Raw genomic sequence first — 26,068 nt, 5'->3', positions numbered from 1 at the left:
AATCGTAAACTATCTTTGATTATCTAAAAAGCACCAAGTGAAAGCGTTCAATGTTTCGTTTAATCTGCTGTTTAACGATTTCTTCAGTTCTTAATGATTTATTAAATTCAGATAAATTAACAGACTGGTTGATTAAAAGAATAAAACAAATTAGTTATCAATTTTTAATTGTACAAGATCGAATCTCACTCAATTTTCACATATAATTCAATTTCTACGCTGAAACAAAATGTTTCAAGGTAAATGCTTTTGCGAATGTTTGCGACAGATCGGTCGACCCTTCTTAAACTAACGGGTCAAGTTATAAAGTAACTTTTACAAAGTCTATCGTATTGTTATCGATATCACCACTTAGAGCTATTGGCATATATAATTGCATTATAAATGGAATATAATTCCATTATTCCTTTAATTTATTTTTCTTTCAAATTTAAATGTATCATGATGTATAGTATTGTATCGCGTCCATTGTAAAAGATCTGTTTCGAAAGCGATAAATTGCCAACATTCTCGTTTAAATTAATCTCAAAACACCTGCCAAAAATAGGGGATGTTTTCAAAATTTCACGCCTACGCGCATTGTGTCGCTCAATGGACAAAAGTCAAAAATTCCAAGTGTCAACTCCCGAAATTCCCTTATCGTAGAGTATTAGTAACAAACTGTCATTTGTAATATTATTCACAATTTTTACTGAATGTACCGATTTGTTGTTAAAATTGAGACGCAAACTTTACTGAAAGAATCAATGCACTTTGCCGAAAACGTGCCATTGGCGGAATACTTGCTTTTTTAATTTCATTTTCATATATTATGAATACTAATTTAAGACTGCTAAGGAATTTTAATGCAATAATAACAAATTGTCCTGCGTTTATATAAAATGTTTATTAACTTGAAGGAGATTTAAAAAAGAAATTCCAAAAGATACTTGCGTGATTTTATACCACTATACTACTTCTCGACGCGTTCAGCTTTCCATCGACATCAAATTTGTTTGTCTTCAAAATTTGTTCAAAATGAAAAAATGATCGTGGTCGTTGCTAACGCGTTCAGCGTCCAGGTCTTTAGCACTCGTGCTATGTTCTCGCTAAACGATGAGACACTCGTGTTACCTTAAACATCCGACCACTTATTCTCAAATGTTTATACGATATCTATCATTCCAGTTTTAGTTTTCCATTTCAAATGTGAATAAATGAAAAAATCTTGAACAAACAATAAGCCTTGACCTTTCATCCTGAAATGTATATATATAAAGTGATCGGTACCATTTTTCAGGCATTTCCACTAACAAACTGCTGAAAAAGTTTTTGAAAGCCAAAAATTAAAACAAAAAGTTTCTTAACATTTGGTCGGCAATAAATCGCGTTAGTAAGAATTCGCAAAGAATCTTTTATTCGATAAACAATCAAGATCATTACAATTTTTCTTTATGTCAATCGATGCATATATGAATTATCTACAGAAAAATATCAAAGAACTGGGTCCGAAAAAATTTATTAATTTAGAAATTATGATCTTTGTCTCGAATATAAGCGACACACTGTGGCACGTGTCGTTAAACGCGCGTAACGCACATCCAGATTCCGTTGCACCTACATAATCTATCAAATCGTTCATGTATCCTGCAGTCTAAATACCTCTGACTTCACTAGAACAATCAAGACAATTGTAAAGACGATTCAAAACGAGAAGCAGTCGCTCGGCCTACGTGTATTTTGTCGTTTAGCGAGGTTACGCGTTGAAATCACAGATATTTTCTCCTCTCGTGTTCATCTTTCCCCGGTTCGAAGGACACTCATAACCTTCAAAGAGTATATCGGCAGGCGGAAGTGATCGTTTATGTGCGCGAAAGTCGGTTTCCCTAACGATAAGAAACTTTCGAAACGCGTGGACGAGTACAGATAAGGATGGCTGGCAGACACTTCGGCGTCCCGACGAGAAACACGAACGTAAACGCTAAAGATAGCGCAATATGCGTTGTCCCTCTCGCGATTCGCTTCTTGGCCGATCTTTTATCAGATCCCGCCACGCTTGCAATCGCTTGAGGATTCGTAATTGCAAAGTTTATCGAGATAAAATTCAATAACCAAGACGCTTTTTAGAAAAAGCGTCTGTATGTATGTAGCAGGTGTAATTTGTAGTCAAATAATTGAATTACTATAAAATCTTTATTTTATAAATATAAAAAGAATAAAGTTCTTTAGTAATCATTACGATTATCAATTCTATTCTACAATAGACGTTTCGAAACTTACTCATTTCATTTCTTTATCTTATGTGCCTTTTTCCAGAAAGCTCTTGAATAATACAAGAGAGGGAGAGAGTGCATTAATATTATTAGTATAAAAGTATATCGTATTATTAAATACGTATATTGTACAAAAGTACTAGGAACGAAACATGATTTGCGGTAAGTATTTCGTTCTAGACTAGTAATTTTAACGCGTTAATAGAAAGATCTGTATGCTTCCGAATATGAAAATAGATTATCGATATTATAAATATGTAAGATACGTATAGATTACAGATACGTAACGCATATAATACAAATAATACAAAAGTACGAATCTTGCAGATTCTCCAAAGGAACACGGGACTTACGATCCTTCTATTCTTTTCTTTATTTATCTCATTTTTCGGAAAGAATACGCTTATATCCCATCGTCGTCGAATATTTTCAATCATATCCGTGTCTCGCTTCAAAATTCTATCAATTTTGCTATTGCATCCTCCGCATAGAGTACATCGATCGGAAAGGGACATAGGCCGTGGACGAATTCGCAAAATTGTTATCGTATTGTTGTTTCGTATTTTTTAAACGCCCGCAGCCTAGAAATTCCGAGCGCATTCGTCGATAAATCAGACGGCAATTTTCCGCTCGAAAAAATAAAGTCACGGCGAGCTAGGCCAGCTCTGATTTACGATCACCCCTATAGGCGGCTCGAGGTGTGGTCCGACTTGCATTAGAGAATGAGTCTCGAAATAGTTCCGGACGCGGAATACATCCCTAAGAATATTAAGCAATGCCCTCATGGCGATTTTTATCGTACTACGTCAGTGGCGCGCGTCTATAAAGAAATGTCCTACATTTTCGCCGTGAAACGTTAGGTAATCTACTTAGGTTATCCGAACTTCACTTTTTTCGACTTCTCAACTTTTCTCTTTCTACCTTGTTCATAGACACACTTGGAACTGTGGAAACCGCGTGTACGTGGATATCGTAGCTTGTTGTTTTAGTACCTCAACTTCTTAAATTTCCTTTGTTTTCTTTCGCTTTATGTTCTTTATAGATTCGCGTGAAAGCTTGACGGGTGAAAATATAACCCGAAGCGGTTATTTCACCCAATTCTTTCGATTTAATACAGATCGATGGAGGAAAATGTGCGTTAGATAAGTTAGATTTTTTCGTTGAATTATAGATGTATGTATACTTGTATGAAGACAAAAGTTCGCGGCAGAGTTGCTTGAACCGACGAATTTAGAAATTGCACGTTCGCCAGGAATTTGTTATAGCGTTTGGCAAACAGAATTGATATTTTCGACAGAATCTTACGCGATTTGTCGGATTTTACTACTTCGCTACCTTCGCTTTCCTTCCTTTCCTGATCCTCTTCATCCTCGGTGGTCTTTATATCGGTTCAATTTACTAGTTTCCGATCTGTAGTGCCTATAGTTGCAGGCTAGTTATCCTTGTTCACAACTAGACATCTTCTGCCAATCTTCAACTTCCAAACATTCTTCGCGAAACTTGGACCAAACGAACAGCGTCTCGACATTCAAGAAAATTCCATTTCTTCACGTGCTACTATATGAAAAGATATTATCCACTCGATTCGATGGAAGCTGCTTGGTTCTTCACGTTGGCGTTCCAACATGTCTGAAACACGATCGTCGAACTGGGACGACGGACAAGTCTTACGAAAACAGGCGTCGCGTTGCTAAAAAACGTCTCTCCACCGTACGCGTAGCCACGAGATCGTTATAAACAAATCGTCAAGGCGGGGACTATCGTACTATGAGGTACGCGAGAGCCTGTGCACGTAGACGTGGCTCGCCAGAAAGCGACGTCGGTATTTGGCAAACGATGACAACGTCGTGGACACCATCTCCGGTTTGTCTGCGGTCCCAGGTATCCTAGACCGCAGCCTCTGCCTCTTCCTCCATCCTCCTCTTCCTTCATTCGTTTCATCTCTGTCCTTCGTATTCTTTCATCTTTCTTCGTCTCTGTCCTTCTCTCTTCATCTTTTTCGTCATCGTCGTCGTCATCTCGGTGCAAGAAGAGCGCTCTTCTTCCACTGCTTTACACTTGTCTCTGTTCATCTTAGTTTCATCCATCTTCTTTCCTCTCTGTCCCCCTTTCTTCATCTTTTCTATCATCATCGTCATCATTCTCCTCTTCTATCGCGATATCCTTGTCTCTGTCCATTCGCCCATCGTTTTTCATCTCTATCCTTCCGTCTTCATCTTTTTCGTCATTATCGTCATCATCCTCTTCTTCCATCGTTCCATGCTCTTTTCTATCCTCTTTCAACCATCCATTCGTTTTATCCACCCTTCGTCGTCTCTGTCGTTCCCTCTTCATCTTCCTCGTCATCGTCGTCATCGTCATCTTCTTCCACTATTGCCCTAACTCGCGTCCGCGGTTCGACCGTCTCTCTCTGCGTCTGTCTCCCCTTTTTCCGTCTCTCGCTTCACTCGCTTCTCTCTTCTCGCGTAAGAGAGGCACGAGGAGAGAAGGGGCAAAGACGCTTTTAGACACGGAGCGTCCACGAGCGTCGCGACGCCTTGAGAAGCAGTAGTCGCGTACCTTAGGCAGCTTCCACCTTGCCGGCTCGCGGCCGTATGTAACGTGATTCTCCTCGACGTTTCTGCTCGACGCAGCATCGGCTGTCGCGAACACTCCTCGTGTCGCGTTCGTTTTGCCTCGTCTCTGGATGTTCTCCGATCCCTGGAACATTACCGAGAACAACAAACAGAACGCTTAAGGAACGGGCACGAACCAGTGGTTCTCAATTTCTAAAAACGTGCGTCCTATTCTTTTCCATCCAGTACAGTTTCAGTTTCATCGAGCCTCTTGCAACAAGGACGAGAGTTAAATTTACGTGGAGGATTATTTTACTTTATCAAAGAATCTCTGAAAGATTACAGTTGGTCGCCTTGGATTTCCATTTTAAGAAGGTTTAGGTGGGAAAGTCTTTGTGATTTTGTTTCTTTGCGATCTCGCGAGGTCGATGGTGTTCGCGGGGATCGTTTCCAAGGAGAAGGACAGCGTGTCGTTCGCGGTGGATCTCGGATACGAAGGAGAAGGTGAGGAGAAGCAGTGGTTAGCTGAAATTCGGTGGGATCTGCGAAGTCTAAATTAATCTGGAGCCCGTTGTTGTTGAAGTTCCGAACGCGGGCCTGCTGCTAGCCGGTGTAAAAAGAGCGTAAAGTTTCGTACGCGGAATAAAAATAAGCGTGATACGGGGAACCGAGAGAGTTGGATCAGTTTTTGCCACACGCAGGGTTACACGTGTTGCGCTGCAGAAACAACCGGTAATTTCCTACTCAGCGAAACAAGTGGCTACTTTTGTTTTGTGTTAGAAGAAAGTTCTTACTATTGCAACGGTATTCTTCCTTCGAAAAAGAGAAAAGAGAACGCAAACTTTCGCCTGCCTCCTTCCGATCCACACACCATTGTATCATTCCGTTCACGTATTCTCTAGCTTGGTCCAAGCATAAACGAGCAAGCTACATCGGTTTAAATTCACCGAATTTTCGTTTACTTGTCTAAACGATATCGTTCTCCTCGAAAGTACGTCGTCTATAGATCAAGCAGAAAGCTCGACGCAATATTTTACTGGTGACTCAGTTCCTCGGCTGTGACAGATTCCACAGTGTGCGAAAGTGAGGTGTCCTGTCCATTCCATTCGTCTGTTAGACGAACAGATCTCCGAGTGTTCGTCGAATGGTCAAATTCGTCGAATGTGTCCAGATAGCGAGCGTCTTGGGTGACGTGGTCGCGAGTGAATCGCCACGCGCCTCTTCTGTAATGATTTAGTGGCTCTCGAGCAAATGGTTGGTTGTTCGATTCGTCGGTGGATGATCGTGTTTAAAGAGTAAAAATAATTCCGCGAAAGTGGTTCGCGTGGCGAAGAAGGAAAAGGACGCGACGATGGCGGAGCGTCCTGGGGGTAGGAGACGTTCGCGTCGGGACAGTATGGAGACAGGCGGATCGTTACGGGGTACGCCGCCGACCTCCAAAGACAGGAGGACTAAACGATCGAGCAAACCATCGAAAGAGCGGTGGTTGCTTACTAGAAAAACATGGCGGTACATGGCTGACGCCGGTAGACGTTTAATACCCGATGGAACGCACAATAGGCCAGAAGATATTCCAAAGATAGAGCAATACTTTCAGGAAGTGTGTCAAAAAGAGCCAAGGTTTCTGCTTTGGAGGAAAACTTCCTATCCAGGGACTTTAAGCTTTCGATCGCAGAGACGTCGAAGACATATAAAGGGCGGCAGTTGTAGAACGAAGGCTAGTTCCGCTGACGAGGCTGACGATGTTAGAAATCCGCCTCAAAATTTCATTTTTCAGACCACCACGGCGGGAAAATTTGACCTAGCGAAAGCTAAAAGAGAATGGTTGCTAGCATCGGAGAGAGGGAGCACTCCATCGAGTCCTGTAGAGCATAGGAAATTCATACAGGAGGACTCTGAGACTAAAGCACTGGCTGATATGCTGCAGAAGTACCTGAACATGCAAAGCGACGTCGCTGGTATGACAAAACCGACAGAAAGATCAGAAGTGTTTGGGCAGATGGATGGAAAAGAACCTTTCGATTATCAGAGTTTGATAAACAAGCTTCAACAATATCTGGATTTGATGGTTGCCCAAACGAAACTGGAGCAACTTTCGGTCCAACGGTCTTTGCCAACAGTGAAACACACGGGAAACGTTTCTAAGACCATGCAACCGTATCAGGGCGATTACGTGCACAAATCGTTGATGGAAACTATCGGCCGTTATTATAGTAAATCTGCAACTCGAGAACACGTGATCTCGGCGATTCTAACGGACCGAAAGCTGTTGGAGAAGTTGTATTTTGACTTGAGGTGCACTAGGGGTTTCAGAGGTCCACGTGCTACCGGCGCCTACACGTCACCGCCTTCTCGTTGGTGGACTCATCAAAGGACCAGAATACCGTCGAAGGAATCTGAGGATTGGCTTTCGCTCAGGAGAGATCCTAGTTCCCTGCCACCTCTGATAGCCGTGCAAGAGCCCAGTACAGATCGTGGTCCCATAGACGACGGTGTACAAACAGAACCTGTTCCTCGTGAGGTTCTCGACGCCATTCTTCTAGAGAGAGAAAAGGAGGAATTATCTATGAAAGAAGCGGCAATGCATAAGTCTACTGGTCGCAGGCGAAGCAGCGTAGACAACGATGACGTTTCACCGTCCGTCAGCGACACGATCAAAAGGTATCTCCGAATGGCTAGAAAGAAGTCGATGGACGCTGACAAAGTGGACAGATTCAAACGAGTGAACTATGACAGAAACTTGAGGAACATCAAGGCCAAAGGAGAGACCACTAGTCTCAGCGATGACGATGGCAATAACAAGGGCTGTCAAACCGAAGACAACTGGGCTGTTAATTACAGAGAGATGTCCTCGACTGAGAATCCATTGGAGAATCTGTCAGACGCTGACACGACCACCTCGCCACCGAGTAGAAACGCGAGCTCGAGAAGCAGCATCGATGCTGGCCTTGGCTCGGAAGAACCACTGACCCCTAAACATCATCATCATCAGTCCTTCCTTTCCCATCTCCTACACGGTTCCAACGCGCACAAGGATAAACCGCATTCGGCACCGGGTTCACCGGCACTTACGTCATCGTCCACCAATTCCGCAGGTGGCACAGCGATGCAGAAGAGCAAGTCCTCGAGCAGCGTGGTGCATCACGGCAGCCGACTGGTCGCCAAGAAGATATGGAGGTCCAGAAGCAAGAGTACTTCGAGGGCGTCCAATCAACCCTCCGTCTGGACACCACAGGTGAGTTCCCTTTTTTCTTTTATTTTTGTCGTTTTGTTTGATCGCATGTTTTCCTTTCTTTCTTTTCCTTTGCTTTTTTGGGGGCGGGGTAGGGGAGATACGTAGTTAGTATTTTATGAAATTTGTGATTCTTGGTAGAAGTTTAGTTTGTCAATCTTGGAACTTCTGTTTGAGTTAAGGATATGACTAAAAGTTAATAAGATTTGTTTCTAAAACAACCGAAATGAAATAACACGTAGAAACGAAGAAGCTTATTGGATGAAAGAATTATTATACCCGAGAGATTGACAATATTTGTTTGGAAGATTAAAAGGTTAAGAGAGATATTTGGAAGGAAATAAAGTTGAAGTATCAAAGAATAATTGAATTGAATCGGATCGACAATACGAATCTTGTCCAGAATGAAGAACTTTTGTTGAATATTTCGATGCATTTTATTCGTGCATTGTAAACGAAGCAGAAACGAATCTCGCACTCTATATATAGAGTTTTGTCTTGCCAAAACATGTCTACGAATAATTTGCTTAAACCACCTGTCGCAGCATAGCGTGGAGTGTCCACCTCGTTATAAGAAAGAAAACGAATTAACGATGCCGCTATTAACATCTGTTACGAAAATAGAGCGTTGCTATTAATAACAATACTCGCCTGCCTAGCTTTCTTAATAGCACTTGTAAATTAATTTTACTTGCCACCGAATCGAAGACAAGATCTCGGCAAGTTCATCCGGAAAAGGGTCAAACCTTCTCTCGTCGTTCTCGTTTTATCGACCCTCTTTCGAGAAAGAATTCAAGACGAAGAACTCTGGTACTCGGCAATTTCTCTTTTCTTTACCGTGAGCTTTTTTAGCTTTCCTATAATTTAATATTTATGGTATTTTTTATAAAAATTCCCTCGTTCCATATTTTCATTCTTTGTTATTTATATTGAACGATAAAATAACTAGATTTTACGAAATATAAATAATTACCACGAGGAAAATGTTTTCCTCGTTTTTCATTGACTTCAGCTCCCTTCTTTTAATATCCGCGCATTTAAAATTCCTATTTCTCTTATTCCCATTAATCTCAGCTTTCTTCTGCTACAATTCCATGCTCTATTACAGTATTACGATCTCCTTCTGCCGATTTCCATTGACCTTAGTCGTTATCTGCATATTACAATTGAATTTCTACGTAATTACGTTCCCCTCCTTTCGATTTCATCTCTTTCTTCTCAATAATTAATCTCTTTTCCAGAATTTTTACGACTTTTGTCCTTTTAATCTTCCTTGATATATATCATTTCGTTTTTCTTCTCCTTCTTTTTTCTCCTTTCCTAACCGTTGTAATAATCCATCGTTCTTCTCCCTAATTTCTATATTTCTTTCTCTTTCGAACTTATTTCATTTCGTTTCCCCAATCTTCGCTTATCACATACTTCTTCTGCGATACATTTACCTCTTTTCTAATTTCCACATATAACAGTCTTTTTTATTTCCAAGTTCTATATATCTCTTCTCCCTTGCAGCTCCCCCGCACTTTAACCTTCCCTTTCTTCCCATTTCTTCATCGCTTTCATCTCTCTCCCGGCGCTTCACGGCGCTTCACGGCGCGCTTCGACGATCTTAGCTTCGACGGCTCGTCTATTTTTCTTTACCGTCCGACCCGGCCGACGTTTAATATCTCCGTGGTGTGACCGAGTATTCGGAGGATGTGAAAGAGGAAAAAGACGAGATGTAAGAACAAGAAGAAGAAGGTCGACCTTGCGGCAGGCATCTCGTTAAGCGGTAAGCGCGATAACCAATTTAGGGCCTCGGAATTTCGCCGGCGCCGCCAGAAATAGTCAGCCAACGGTGGTGTGTATAAACTATACTTAACCCCTGCTACTACTACTACGTGTCTGCTAACCACAGCTTATGTGCCGCCACTACAACCGATGATTCTACTTCTCCTGCAGTTACTCTTATTAATACTCGGACATTAAGGTGTTTGGAAGATATTATTGCTCAACATATCTCTTCATAACAGTATCGTTGAATCGATCGTATCCAATGTATTACAACGCTCATTCTAGTTAGTAGAAATAACAATTTGATTTAGTTGATGCGCATAGTTTTTTTTTTTTTGTATAAGAAACAGTAAACTAAATAATGTTGTAAATTAACGTGTACATGTATGTACGCCGTGTATAGAGTCACTATACGCACGTGGCCCTAAACGCGCGTTTTCCACAATATGTTGGTAAAAGTAGACTCAGTAAAAGTTCCGAGAAAAGTTGCGAAAGATAGATCGTGTAAAAGCGTCTTCTTCTGCTTGTATTTTGACTTTTATTAGTTCCTCTTGCGTGGCGAGATTAGGAAAAGTTGGAAAATATATGTTTCTCGGTTCATTAACGTTGGAAACGATGAAAAACGGCGGGATTCAGATACAAATTTATCAACCGTGTACATTGACAGAACGTTTAGTCGGGGTAGGAGGTTCTTTTTATAAAATCGTTCCTCTAGCGCACGTTGGTTCCTCAAAGTTTTGAATTATACACGGAGATCACTCGAACAGAATTTATCAATATTTTGACCACACGTTGTTTTGCTTTGAAACGATCTTTTGATAAGTTCTTTTTTACTCCTCGCGTCGGAGGGAATGAAGCATTCTATCTATAGTCGATGATTAAAAGAGTAGAATGGACCATTGGATATTCGAATAGAATCGTTAACATTTTAAAGAAAGTTCGTTATTCCGTCGATAAAGACTGGATGGAATATCTTTTTATTTTAATAACGATGAAAGTTATTGCTTCGTTTGATAGGAACTTTTAAGTTCTTTTATTTACTTGCATGCAGTTTTCAATTTAGAAAAAATAACGAGCTAATTCGCTTCCCCTCTTCGAGAAATTTCACTTTGATGTACTTGATGTAATTTCCTTTCCATTCAACCATCTTACAAAACCTTTAGTCTTGCTTCCTTTCTCTTTTATCTTCTTCCGTTAATCTCTTCGAGAATTAAAAATATACTCGAAGCGTTTAATTGCCCGATGATGCGCAACTAATCTACTACAAGAATTCAATAAAAATACAAAGAATGACTTTTAGTGGATGAAACTTCTTCCAAAGATCGATTAGGTGTCCGAGAATCGTAAAAAAGTTCTTCAGCCTATTGTATTCGATTCTCACGCAGTTCGTCGTTATTTCGTTCGAATAAATTTTAAACGGATTAAGAAACAACTACGTTTCTCACGTTCTTTGATTTGAAATATATTGCGAAATTTAAATCTACGAAATTTTACGTGTCTCACTTTTCGTTGATTTTTATTATACTATATTTTTATACGAGTACTTCAATGTCACAGTACAAAAGATATCTTGTCCATGGTCACGATGACAAGAAAGTAACGATAGAACGTTTTAATAGATCGTGTCGTAGAATTCACGTCTTGGCAGTGATCCTTTGCGAACGTATCGTGTCTCACCTTTGTCTCCTTTACTGTGCATTCACCCACGTGTCGCGGTTTCAGCCTCCTCTGTAAACAAATTTTGCGATACATCCATCGGCTAGTCATCTTTTATTATACCATAACATCATCGAATATCTTTAACATTGAATCGTCTCTTAATATTAGATTTTTATTTCTTTTATGTCATTGGTTCGTGCAATTTTTCAAATATGTACGAAATTACGATTACATTTTAATTACTTGTAATCGGAATCTAACTCTCTAATGGGGTAAATCAGATGTTTTAATTTATCACTTAATGCGATTAAGACAACTGAAGAATCCGCAATTTAACAAGATTCATCATTCAAGTTACGAATTCTTTTGTAAAAAGAATAAATTGAAAGTTGTAAAGTTGAGTAATAATATTCGTCGTCGTCGTTTTACATAAATTCGATTTGACAGAGTTTTCTGACAGAATGGAATTGGCTTTGATTTTATCGTCTGTTATAATCGGCTAAGCTTTCCGAATATCAGGGTCCAGGAAACGTGCAACAGTAAATTACCCTACTCCTGTGCGTTCTTCCTAAAATCGATAAACCAGAGTACCGTGTGATCGTAAATTATTGGACATCGTTGTTCTCGGGCAGTAAAGCCGGATAACATTCGAACTCGGAATTGACGAGGAGCCAATTCATTACATCAGAAGTAATGAATTTGTCGCCGGGTTTTCCGGGTTGCACCTTCCATAATCACATATAAGAATTGCATATTGCATGTTTTCATATCACTAATTTGTATATAATTTCTCGTGTTTAATATGAAGTTAACTTGATTTGGAGACGTTGTACATCCGAGTTCTATTTTCTTGGTTCTCGCACTCAATTGAATTAATTATCGTAAATAATGTACGTTTAGTGTTTCGTGTAAAATTAATCTTAAAGAAATAGATTAAGGAGGACTAGAATGGAAAATTTACAGAGAACTTGTTTTTCTCTATCTATCATGGAGTGTGAATCCTTATTGAGAACTCATCTTCGCTGTCACTTCGTTTGCAGCTTATTTTTCTCGACCATCGCTTTCGATATTGTACAAAATGTTGTAACGAGAAAAGCAGAATTTTATTAACGTTATGAAAATTTTAACTTTTATTTAATCCTGTCACATGTTTCGCGAAAATGGATATTCAGATTGCCTGAAGAATAAAATCCCTTTTCACGCATGGCGATGTTTTCTTTTTGGTCTGGTAATCGAATTAAAAAAATAAAAAATGTCGACCTTGTTTCCGCGAGATCCATCGATGTTCAATTCCTTGGATGTTGTATTATTTAATTAAAAAGAACGTCAATGGCAAGGACGATAAAATCATGTTTTAAGAACTTGTAACTCTAACGCCATATCGTGTAAGACTCAATGAGGCAAAACTTTGATATAATGAAAAATTGGATATAAAATATAACGTGGTTTCTTCCGACGTAGTTTTAATTAAAGCCACCATCGTTCACGTTTTCTCTTTTCTCTATTCAGTGAAACATTAATACTGTACTAATAAAAATTGTATAAAGTACGATGTCTGCCTGTCCTGTTCCACGTGCGTACCAGGAAATCATTATTTTACCAGACTCAAAAAGGAGCAACAAATAGGAAAAAAATTTCGTTGGGATATTTCATTTCAACGTAGTTCATCGTTATTTCAATTTACGTTAAAAAATCCTAAAGAATGACTTTTTTTTTAGCACGTGTTTAATAAAAAGTATAAATTCTCAAACAACATTATTTTATTTCGCTCATCTTGGTTAACGCGATACTTTTAACACATCACGTCTATTGCGTAATACCACCGTTCTTTCCACTTTTCTACACCAGCTCAACTTCGTATTTAATTTCACTTGGTTCATCGTAGTAATTGAACACACATTTAAGTTCATTTTACCTATATACACGTTATTGCGAACTGCTATGAAATCATCCATATCACTGTTTTATAAGGTTTTATCGTTTCGTTCCTTTTTCTTATTATTTTCATAGAAATTTATCTTCATCTGCATTACGTAAAAAATATCGTTCACTAGATAATAGGAAATGTTCAACGTTTGTTATTTAATTTGGTATTTCAATTCTTCAAAAATTATGGAAATAGAATAGTATTAAAGAAATATTATAATTATAGTTATACATTGAAATATTCAAATGTTATGAAATTTGAAACGTTATGTCATTAATTTTTGCAGCATCTTGTACAGGAAACGAATATGCAAAGTTTAACAACAGCCGTGGATTGTCGTACAGATTAACTTTGACGTAGTTAATCCGCGACAATTAATTCCTTGCGCGTAACGCGGCGTGACCTTCCTCAACGTAACGTAAATCGACGTTATCGCATCGTGGAGGGAACATTCAGAGCGTGTAACTTTAATTGCAGGGAAAGTGTACATGGGCGGGCACTGGTGGACGACGTGTCACCCTGCAGGATACTCCGCTAAGGTCACTGTCAGAAATCGAGAGGAAGGTTCTATGCAAGGTAGCTGTCGCGAAACTCCAGGCCCTGAACTTGGGCGTTCACATTAGGCCGCCGAGTGGTAAGTTTTTTTTTTTGGAATAATTGTTATTTCAAAAATTTAGCGTTTAGAAGCCTGAAAATTTGGAAACGTGTAAAATATTTGGTAATTATTTCTTAATGTTTAGTATTTATTAAGTAATTAATTTTAGTATGTTTTCCATCTTTTTTCTCAAGAAAATTAGTGTCTTAACTCAATGTCGAGAATGGAATCTCGGCTGCCTTCTAGATGATTGACATGTTTACGAACATAGGGTGTAACTTCAACGTCGAAGTATCCTCTTTCTCAAGGAATCACGTGCACACACACTCTCTCTAAATTTACCAGATATCGTTTATGATGCTCTTAAGGAATCTTTAAGAACGTTTTATTACTAGTTTCATGCAGATTGCTTATATTGCTATACATAGTCGTGCACATTCAGAATGGAAGATAGTCGTTTAATGTATCAGGCGAGTATGGTCGTAAATTTGTTGCAAATTTACTTTTATTGCATTAAAACTGTAATCGTAGTTAGATCAATTTTACTATACAATTTAATTTATTACTTAATGCAGTTTCATTTAAGCAAATTTTACTTTTATTCGAAATGATTACTTCAAAATCGTTCTGCAAATTACTTTCAAATTTTCGCTCTACCTAAATCGCTAGTAAATTATTTCAAAACGTGGAATATTTTATATTGCATTAAATGAAATTTAACTGATAAGAAATTGTTCCAGACGAGGAATGATCGAAAACTTTGTGATGAATAGAATAGAATTAAAATTAATTAGAATAGATTAATAGAATAGAATATTTTAAGGATTTATTAATTATCCAGAAGCGATTTTATGCACGATGAACGTTGTTTAAGAAATACTCCGTACGTTTCGTAATATGGTAAACTAATTTTTCGCGGTACACTTCGGTGTGGTCATTGACGTTACTCAACAATCAAGGGGGGATCGCGTTTCATCGAGTTCCATTTCCTCGTGTTCGTTCTACGTTTCTTTGTTCCATTTCCGTATACAGGCGGAAGTGAATAGACGAAACCACAACAGGGCCACAAGAGGCTACGAGAATTTCTCCTTCGTATTTATGCTTGCATCATGAAAATTCGACGTTCAACGATAACGATAAATTTGGATCTTTGTTTCATTCTTCACATTTCTTCTTCTTCTTTTTCAGAGTCACTCGGTAGCAGTGCCGTTGCCACCAAGCCCAAAAGAAGAGCACCTTTGCTCAAGAGGAAAGCTCTTACCACTGGTTTCTTCGACAATAAAGGAAAAGATGATAAGGAGAAAGGTGAGTTGTAAACATAGAAATTTGTTAATCGCGTGATCTCGCTTGAGCATTTTTGTCAGAAGCTTAACCAAAGAAAAAATGGCTGAATCGTCTGGAATATCTTTTGTTTGTAATTTCAATGCTACAGATTACGCCGTACTAATTTTATTCTCACAATCTTCCTCAGAGATTAATCTTTGATACTAATTTTCGTATTTTTTAAAGCTTACAGTTTGGATATGGAAAAGTTTATTTTCGTTCAAACTGTTTCTCTTTTCAATTTCTCTTTATTACTGAATTAACTAATTACTAAATTACTGAATTAAACTGAGAAACAGTTCATTTGGCAGATTGCGATAGGTTGTGTAAGAAGCTAAATCCCAAAGATTAAAGTTTCTATCCCATAGGAACAATGTAGGTATAGCTTGCTAGAAAATTTTGTCTAAGAGAAAGGATACGCGGTATCGTTGTAAAGATTTGTGTCTGAGCTTTTGTCTAGGTTCTAGTAGCTGTTGTCTGTTTCATTGTGACGAGGAACAGACATTCTTCAGCTATCGTCTCATAAAAATAGCCAAAACGAAAATAGGTAGAGAAAATACAATACCCAGCAGTTCATGGTTAAATGTGAATTTCAATGGAACAACGATACAAGTGACGAAGTCTCTAATTGGAAGAAACTATGGATGAAATGGAACTTTAATGGTAGATCAGATCGTAAGGATTTGGAGATCGATAATAAACTCCTCTAAATAAATACATACGAATATCATGAATCGTTTCAAGTATTCGTTTTATTTTTGAGAAAAATGTACTCGTACCGTTGTTCGGCAAAATCCCAATGTACCAGGAAATTCAATTTCTCGACGACCAATATTTTTTAATACTCGCAACAGTTTCAACTTATTCATTGTAATTGGATAGCATAATTTTCGCGATAGTAATTGGCCGATAGTAATTGTAGATAGAGAGTCAATAATTAAACACGGTAAATTAAGTGCGCAGTTTAATGTGCGGAAAGCAGCACAGTTAACGATCAGAGATTTATGGGCCGTTTATTTGTTTGGAGAATAACTAGTTCAGCTATTTTCAGGTGTGATTCTGTTTGCAAGAGTTCGCTAGGTAGTGTTTCTATCATTTTATACGTTTACGACATCCTTACATATCTGTATTTTGATCTAACCAAATCCAAGCAAAGACAAATATTATCCTTAGGACAAATTCCGGCTGCTGCACTGTTTCCCTATGTCTTCCCATTTCGAATTGCTTCGCTAATAATTACGTAATTGTACCGTCATCTTCTTCTTGGAAATTAAACAGAATCCTTCGCGTATGAATTTTATCAATCATGAAATCTTCTTCTTTTTTCTTTTTTTTTTTGTTTCTTAGCATATGGGAAAATATTAAATCGTTCTCTAAAGATTTCCTCGAGTTGGAAATTGAACAGAATTTCTCTTATGAATTATACGAAATAAATTCTACCTTTCTTTGATTTTTCATGAGAAAATGTTAACCCCTGTTTACATTGCCTGTTTTCTCCAAAAGAAATTATTACTGTAATTCGAGATGGAAGTTGAACAGGATCTCTCCTATGAATTATTTATACAAAATAAATTCGACCTTTCTTTGATACTCCTGTGAGAAAATGTAACTCTGTTTCACCTGTTTTCTTCGAAATAATTCTATTCTATATATATATTATTCTATATAATTGTTATTCTAATTGGAAATATTCATTAAACTCATTTACAGCAACGAAACAGCAACTTTTTACTCCTCTTCTTCACCTTTTAATTGTTAGACGTTGAAAGGTTCTATTTTAAGAATTTTCTTTATGTATAATTTATATACTATTATTATTATATATAATTAGTATTTGTTAGTATTCCAAGAGAGTTTTGTTACTTAATATCTGAATATATTTGTTCTTTCTACTTGTTGACTGATAATTACGAAATTGTCGACTATTCAGAGTTAATTGTTAGATTAATCAAGGAAATTGGAGGAATCTAATATATTTTGTTTCAAGTGACGTGTTTCGCAGATGCCACGCTGTTACACGCTAGCAGCTTTACCTTCACCGTGTGGATGTGAAACTCTGTTTGTCAAGCACTCACAGAGTGACGACTTTCGGCAAAAATTGCACGTGGAATTCGTGCGAACGTGGAAAAAATAGTGTTTGCTTAACCACGAGGTACTTCAGTAGTCGTGTGACGTATGTGTACGTGTGTTTGGCAGTCTGTAATTTTTTGGTTCATTCGTATTTCTGTTGCATCTTCGAAGAACATGGATGTCGTTTGTTTAGAACTTTCTGCAGCATTTTGCAAATAAGACTTTGGATAAAGATAAACCTGGGAAAATAGAATAGAAGAATCTAGAATCTTACACATAGAAAATCGGATAGAAGAATCTTAGAAAATATACCAGAAAAGTTTCAAATATTAAGTTTGCAAAAAGACACCAAAAATGTCTGAAATCTCACAGAGGAGAAACGGAGTTAAAAGTTCAGAGAACACACCAGAAAAGTGTAAAATCTTAAATTTGGAAATTAGAACGGTAAATAGTAATTGCAAGTAAAAGGACCTAGACACGTCCATAGGTTAAACCGCATTATAACATCTACTCAGAAAATCTAAGAAATTCATAACAAAATCTAGAGTGTCTAGTGGAATAAGTGTCACATATCGTTTCCTATGATGTATTTCTATAAATTAAAAAATGAACGTGTATCAAATTCTATCTTTAACTAAGCCCGTCAATTATTCTGCACCTTCTTGATCTTCTGGAGAACGAAGTGGAAAAAGGGAATGCAAGCGCTTGCCCATGTGCGAGCAACAGCAGACCGCGGCACTAACGTCGGCCAGCCTGGTATGAGACACAATTTCGCTGGCTAAAATTAGTCACGGGGTGCTTGGTGGCGGTGCATATTTCCGCATATACCAGGTTTATTTGCGGTGCACGCCGGGTACGAGTGCCGCGGGGACACCGGACGTCAAACGGGAACCGGAATGGCCCTTCCACGGGGTCGCGTGTTTGGAGCTTACCCCCTTCGGCGATCCTTCCATCGGGTCGTTTGCGAACACGTGCCGGCGGTGTGTTATATTACTTGGTTCTGTTGAGCTTTTATGAGCGAATTTTTTTTCTTTTTTTTTTTTGAAGCGCGAAGCGAGAGGTGCTGGGTGGTATTTTTGGATCTGTTTAATCGTAAATTGTTTGATACTTGGCTGATAAACTTAGGATTAAGCGTAATACAGCTTGGTTCTAGTACACGAATAATCGATGATTGTGGAAATTTGGAAAATTGAAAATTTGAACATGCGTCTAAAAATGGAAAAATGTATGTAGGAAGAATCTATGGATAAAGCAATCTGGAATAGTTCTCTTCCTTCGTCTTCGTTTCCGTATAATCTAATTCCATAGTCTTACATCGCCACCATAAAATTCCGCAAGCATAAATTTTCAGATGGAGATTATTTCCATAAGGAGAGAAATGAAAATAATTTGAAGAACAGTGAATACAAGACTATTAAATAATCAAATAACCAAATAACCAACGAGGGGATTTCAGCGAAACGAGAAGGACGAAGGAAAGAGAGGAACACCGACTGATACACCAACGGTAGAGGAAACAGGAGAGGAAAGTGTCGCAGATGATTTTGAGAATTCGAGGAAAAGGCTCGTACTCTGGGTCCATTGTCGTCTTCTGAAAGTGGTGGTCGTTTCACGACGAGAGAAAGAGAGAAAGAGAGTGAGAGAGAGGTCGTTTGGAGAGGCTGGGATGGCCCAGATTGTGGTCTATAATCGGACCGGTATAGAGACACGGTTTGTTGCCTTTCGGCTTTTAGCTGGCTTCGGGACTACGTCGTGCGAGAAAGAAAGACAAGAGCCCCGTGAAAGTCTGACATATTCGATCATACGAGGGGACGTCACTTAAATGACGTCCTCTTTTAGAGCGCTGCCACATTTGAAACACGTGAGCCATGCACACGTGTCTTTCAAAAGGGTGAACGAATTTTCTTTCGGTTTCGATGCAGAAGAATTGTCATGAAAATTTTATTCGAATTCAAAGCGTTATAATTATTATAATTATAATTATCTTATAGTAATCATTCTTTTCAATTTAAATCTCAACTTGTGATTTTTTATATTTTTCCTTTTTTAAAATTACATTTCTGTTGCGTTTCTCTGTAGCAATTAATCGGTAGCATATCAACGTCCATAATTGCTCTCCTGCAAAGCAAAGAGAAATCAAGAACACGAGGTCTTCCGAAGTAAAGTATTCCAGAAACAGGAATAGGAGGAATGGAGGACTTTAAAAAAGACGATGATTGTTATTCGCGCGTGTGTATTTGGCAAGCGACGGCAGGCAATTAAGAAGTAAAAAGATGAAATTCGAAAGGTGGCACGGCGCGTTTCCGCGAACTTAGCCGAATAAACGGGCGGTTTAGTACCGAAAATAAAGTGGCCGAAGCATTCATGGCCAGCCGGAATATTATCAAACGTTCACGTCGTCAGTGGTGACCAGAGACTACGCGAATTTTCAAATTTCACTTTTTCTAATATCATTGCATCCACGCTATAATATATTATTTCAGTATACATACAAAAATTCGTCTCTCACTGCGTATTTTCTAATATATCGGGAAATAAAGAAGCGTAATATTCTAAACTGTTATATTTAACAAATATACAGAGTAATTTTTATGGCCAGTTACGTTCGTTTACACGACGTTTAAATTTAAAAGAACCGTACGAAAAGCAACTATTTACAGTAGTTTCGGTAGCAAGCGTTCAAACACAATTTCCTATGAATTGCGTGAACTGTTCGCGCGCGAGTAAATAAGCTGTGTTTACGCGAATGGGACGCAGCTGACCACCACAGATCGTAGAACAGAACAAATCTCCTTTTTGGTCGGCTGATGGAAGCGATTCGAAATAAAAAATAAATGAACCGACTAAAACTGTCGATTAAGAAAGTGCGACACGTTTAATTTTCCATTTGTAAATCCATCACTTTCACGCGAATATCATTTGTCCCCCTTCTCTTTAGCCAAAGTTTAACGATCTACAAATACGTCACTGCTAGTTCGTTCTGTTTCTTCCATCGCGTGCATCGTTTATTTCTTCAAGTACCAGCACTGTTCGTTTCTTGTATAACGCAGGAAGAATAGTTTGACGATTGACAGGATCCATGACGTATTTTATTCTTTCGTATTTTATTTCAGAGTCGTCGGGTGGCCTAGTATTTGGCATACCGCTGTCACAGTGTTTGGAGAACGATAGAATCGCTAGAATCGCCGCTGGTGAGGTCTCAGACGTTGGTTGTTTGTCGAGGAACAGCAGACACGGTAGCAGGACGAGCTTCACGAGCCTCATCGAACCCACTGTCGCGGCTAAGACTGACGAGGTAAGTATAAGCAAGATACATTCGTTTCTCATCCGTCATAGGCGTGTCAACCAACAACCCAATTATCGCGTAATAATGTAGCGATACAGATTCGAAGAATATCAGTGTTAAGAAGAGTTAAAAATTGAAGAATTTTTCTTGCTTTTATCTATTTGTATCCTTATAGCAAATTTCTATTAAATATTACTTGGTAGCAGTACGCTTATATATTTCGGATATACTTATATACTTGTTTAATCAGAGCTATATACATCACCAAGTACGTGGAATTTATTCGATCAACCATTTCATTTCATTAATTTCATTTGAATGCCATTTGATTAATTTAAAATATTTTTTACGATTAGTTACTAAAGAAAATAAAAAGCATTAATTTCTTAGAATAGCGTATTCGATGCTAAAACAATCATCTTCCTTTCCTAGAACATATTCTATTTTATATTTCGCTATGTACAACGAGAATGTCCTTGCTGCAGTAGTATAAGATCGTATCCAGTCAGCCAAGCGTGTCGATCGCTAATCGATCGATTCTGTCACCAATCTTTCCACACAAATACTCGCGCTACTATTTCAAACATTAAGAGGATTTCTACAGTGAAATCAGCGACAGATATCGTGGAATACTTGGAAAAGGAAATTATGCGTGCGGTGTATTATATTTTATCGCGATACCGGCAACAATGTGGCGTTTATTTTGGCAGATGGGGACTGTCGAATCGTACAAACCAAAATTACACACATGAAATGCAAGTAGATTGTTGAGAATGGCTAGCACGAATACACAATCAGGAATTTTACTCGGTTTTCTCGATGACTGCTCGGTCGAAGAGGCGAGAACACGATAGAGGAGCACGCCCACGCGCGAATAGAAATCCGAGTCACCTGTTTTAGATTGACGTGAACTAATCTGCACGCGGAACGCGTTCTCAACGTAGCCGATAGAAATTTCAGTGTCTCTCAATGCGAAAATATAGTTACCGTAAAAATAGACGCAATAAACGCGAATAGCCACGTTTCTATATTCTACTCGTTCCCTCCTCTTTTTTCTTCTTATTCTGTATTTCTCAAGCAAAGTATCTCGAAGTGGATAGATTAATCGATCACGCCAAGTAATTCACTCGATCGTAGCGTTGGGGAGAAATTACATGTAAATGAATATGCAAATCGTTGAATTGCGACTTGCCATAATCGTTGTCGCGGAAATTGCAAATGTATATTATTTATATCATTAATTTCGATTTTAGATACAAAGGATACATATTTACAATTTCTTACAGGCAATAAATAATTTTACTAATTTTACTAATTACGATTTTCAATCATACAGTGATATTTAAATCAATTTAAAATGCAACGTGCTACGCTACGAAAGAGTAAAAAATCTCAATCATTTTGGAGAGATTCACATCAAGTTCTCATATCCTGACCTTAGCAACATTGCGTAAATAAAACGTACAAAAGCAGAAGAATCAATATCAAAGTATCAGAATGGCGACGTACGCACGTTCCACTTGTAACTTGTATATCGGTTGCATCATGATCGTTCGATGATGCTTTATCAAAACTACGAGAGAACACGGCGAAGGGGCTCGAGGAGGCAGCGTCGCGTGACGGATCGTGAATGCGATCATAAACGTCATCGATTGCGTCAGTGTCCGCGGATCACGACGAGAGCGTTTATCGATGGCCACTATGCGAGTCAGGGGCCAGACGTTCGAACGACGGACCGCAAGTGGTTATTTTTTGATGGATACGTCAGAACGACGCGCCGCGACGCCGGCTTACAGCCGCTTATTCTATATTCTGTGGTGTGTACGACGGCCGAGACGGCCGAGGCAACACATTCGTTGCCAGATTCTCTTACCGGATTTAAGCTAACAGTTTCGTGCAATTAAATGCCAATAGGCGACCCTGTGACGTTACCATTCAACGTTTCTGGGTCGAGACGATCGATTTAGATTGCGTGAAATTTGGAAAACGAAGGAAGAAAAAAATAGATCGAGCGAAGCAGTGATTAATAAAAATTTTCAACGATGCCTGTTCCCTATTTCGCTTCATTATTTATGCATATAAATTTATGCGAAAATGAATTAGCATTGTGCAAGAAAAACTGGGTAAAAATGTTTTAAATATGTCGTTTAAATATACGAGTGTTTTGTTTTAGGTTTTTATGTCACTGTTATAATACTTCGTTTAACTCTTTGCACTCCTATGTCGAGTGTGACTCGACAGCAGTTTTTATCTCAGGAGCCCCTTTGTCGAGTCCCACTTGACATTCTTTCAGTCTCACCTTTTTTTGTGAAACGTGCGAAAGAAAACTAGGATTGCACCTGGAAATTGTTTCAAGATATATCATACACTTAAAAATTAGAAAATACAACAATAGAGTGATTAAAGTGGTATTTAAGTGAATTTGTTTCTTCCTTTATTTATTTAAATTGTCTTGTTTTTTAGTTAAAGTAAATTTCAAATAGAACGCTTAAAAACGTTGGGAACTGTGGCTAACGAAATTGAAATAAAATTCGGTGTGCAAAGGGTTAAAGGTAAACAGCGATTTAGAAAAATAATTTATTCCTACACAGAATTTTTAATTACGTATTGATCAACGTATTGTAGAAAATGTAATTTCAATTCTAAGGTTTTGGGACTATTTATATCACATCGATACGAACGATTGTTACATTATTTTTGCGAACAAAAATTCGATAATTTCCCTCCAAATTCTTCGACTGCCTTTTATTCTTCCGAGAACAATAATTTACACGTATACATTAGGCGTTATGAAATGTTCGAATTGAAGAGAAACTATTCGCTCAAGAAATTATAAGTGACGTTTAAAAAACGTAGATAAATGGTTACCTCGTAACTTTTGCGTTGTTACGTTATCAGTAACGAGATTCAGAAATTTTCTCTATGTTTGTCTATCGCAATGCATGCATGTCAAAACTATTTTCTTTTTTTTTTGTTTTTTGAGAAACTACTTATCTTCATCGTGACAGGAAGTAAATGTTTTGATTTGAGAAGTACCGGCGCCACCTGGTCGATGAACACGAATCTTCTCCTTCTTCTTCTTCTCTTCAATTTTTTTTTTTTTTCATACGTTCTCCACGCAAAGAACTCGAACGTTCAGGCGTTATTTTAAGAAAGTCGAAGACTCCAGCCGCGCTTCTTGATTTACACGATCCGATCTAATTTTCGTGCGTTTACGTTTTTGCGTATTGATTTTTCGGTTTATAGCGGCTCAGCGGGATGATTTGTTCACGTTCGAGAATTTATTTTAGCCACGCGCGCCTTTTGTTCCAGCCTTCTTCTCTTCCATATCAATTTATCTCATCGCGTCTGCTTGGCTCCAACGTCAATCTGTCATCTTCATTCGATACTTTGTCGTCCCGTAGAACAATTTACCAGTCAGCCGTAATGATTTTCTCGTGATTTGGAAAGTAGAAAGTTTCAAATAATAATAGCTCGTGTTTTAATGGCAGAACTATCAGAATGATCAAAATGGTCAATTGCAACTACCTCTGCTTCTTGGTCGGACAACCCCGGCAAAACCGTTCGGCATTCATCAGGGAATTGCAACTATCTCGTGGAAATTTTACAAATCTTGAACAGCGTATTTTTCAGAATTTCAATGTCATACTTCACAAGTATACGAATATTCTCTCAACCTTTTTATTTTCATCTCTTTGCTAGAAATTCTACATTTTAGCGCTCGACAATTCCAGCGTTAATTACCATTTTCTGTAAAAAAGAACAAACGTAATTTTGAAATAATATGATAATTCTATAGAATATAACAAATTCTACACACGCTGTAAAAAGATGCTATTTGAAAGATGCAAAATTAGTATAGTAGCATGGAGTAGTATAGAGGGAAACGTACCGAACACTCAAAGAACTCAGACTTGTCTTTCATTACGTTAAAACGCACAATAAGTACGCAAAAGAGCAGTAAACTAACATTCCTACTGCAATTAATAGCAAAGGCAATAACTCGAAATTCAATACGTCAACTGTTACACGAATGTATATACAAAGAAGCTCGACTTACTCCGCGCAAGAAAATTGGTGCGATCTGTTCGGAATGTTAATACATAATTGAGGGTCCCTTACGAGCTCGCGAGCTCGTTCGTGACGCATTCTGTTCGTGGGCGGAATTTTTCCAACGTGGAGAGAAATTCCGCCGGTTGCGAGTCAGAAACTAAATCTACCACGTGAATCCCCTTTTTCTGCAAGTTTCTGATGTTACACATTGATCCGTAGCTATTGGTCCGAGATAGTTCACAAGTTGTTGGATCATGCACGCTTCTAGAACATGAAAATAGAAGGAAAATTAGAAGAAACAGAAATCCTCGATAAGATTTGATTTTCGAGGAAAAATCTTGCATTGAAGTATTTTGAGATTAATATTTCGATATTAACCGTTAAAGGTTATCACGGATGAACTTTCGCCCCGTGTAAACTTTAACTTAATTTCTTTTTGATATTACCATCCAGTAATACCATGACATTTGTAACCAGTGTAAATAATAACATTCCTCTTGTTTATTTAATACCGATTAATAACTGAATCGGTGGTATTGTTTGACTTTATTACTTTTAAAATCTCGATAGGAGTTTTTAAGAGTCGGAGATAAATATCGCTGTTAATTTTAGTAAATCACGAGTAATTTTAGCGTTGTTTTTCGGGATAGACAGGAAAGCTAAGACATTCCAGTGTGAAATTTCTTAGCATTTTCTAAAAATAGTCGATCGACAGGCAAAATAGAGAGCCCTCATTCACACATTGTGGAAATAGCATTGATTTATCGTGGCGCCAACTTCGACAATGCCACCCTCAACTTCCGCTACTCGATCGCACATATATTCGATTTGTGTATATTAGTAAAAAGATGAGTCAGCATTCGGTCTGTTGACGTGTATCTTTTAACAATTTCACACGTCATTGTAAAGTTTGATTTCTTACTCATTTTACTCATTTTACCTGTATCGTTGCTCATCGTTGCTTTAAATGGCATGCAAAAATGTATCGTTTCTTCCTTCACTTTGAATTTTCTCTTCAACGCAAACTATGTTCTTCGTTAACGTCTCGATAAACATTTTATAATTTGTTATTAATTTCTGTTTCAAATTCGCCGATGCTTCATTCAAATTCTACGATAGTTTATGTAATTAGCGTTTCTGTAAAATAGAAGTTATGAAAAAGAAAGAGATACAACTGAATAATATACGTCTTGTAATTTTATTCAATGTAAAATTTAATTAAAAATATAGATAAAACGAACGATATTTAATTTCCATAAAAGCAATTATCAGAAAGATATCAATGACGAATGAAATCCCCGGAAATAGCCAGATAACCGAGTTGACGAACGATATCAGTAAGT

At 38.0% G+C, this 26,068-nt stretch overlaps 1 protein-coding gene across 1 annotated transcript in view; it reads left to right on the top strand.

Moving 5' to 3' along the window:
* The first annotated feature begins 4,694 nt into the window (after window positions 1-4,694).
* Window positions 4,695-26,068, top strand: part of LOC132907789 (uncharacterized) — a 30,327-nt gene continuing 8,953 nt past the window's right edge. Inside the window, exons 1-4 of the mRNA XM_060961185.1 lie at window positions 4,695-8,042; window positions 13,876-14,032; window positions 15,182-15,298; window positions 20,500-20,681. Of these exons, the coding sequence (XP_060817168.1) occupies window positions 6,159-8,042; window positions 13,876-14,032; window positions 15,182-15,298; window positions 20,500-20,681 (2,340 nt within the window). The 5' untranslated portion in view covers window positions 4,695-6,158. The remainder of the gene's footprint in view (window positions 8,043-13,875; window positions 14,033-15,181; window positions 15,299-20,499; window positions 20,682-26,068) is intronic.

This window comes from Bombus pascuorum, chromosome 6, assembly GCF_905332965.1.
Source record: "Bombus pascuorum chromosome 6, iyBomPasc1.1, whole genome shotgun sequence".
In the NCBI taxonomy this organism is placed as follows: domain Eukaryota; kingdom Metazoa; phylum Arthropoda; class Insecta; order Hymenoptera; family Apidae; genus Bombus; species Bombus pascuorum.
This window is presented reverse-complemented; position numbering and strand designations above follow the sequence as displayed.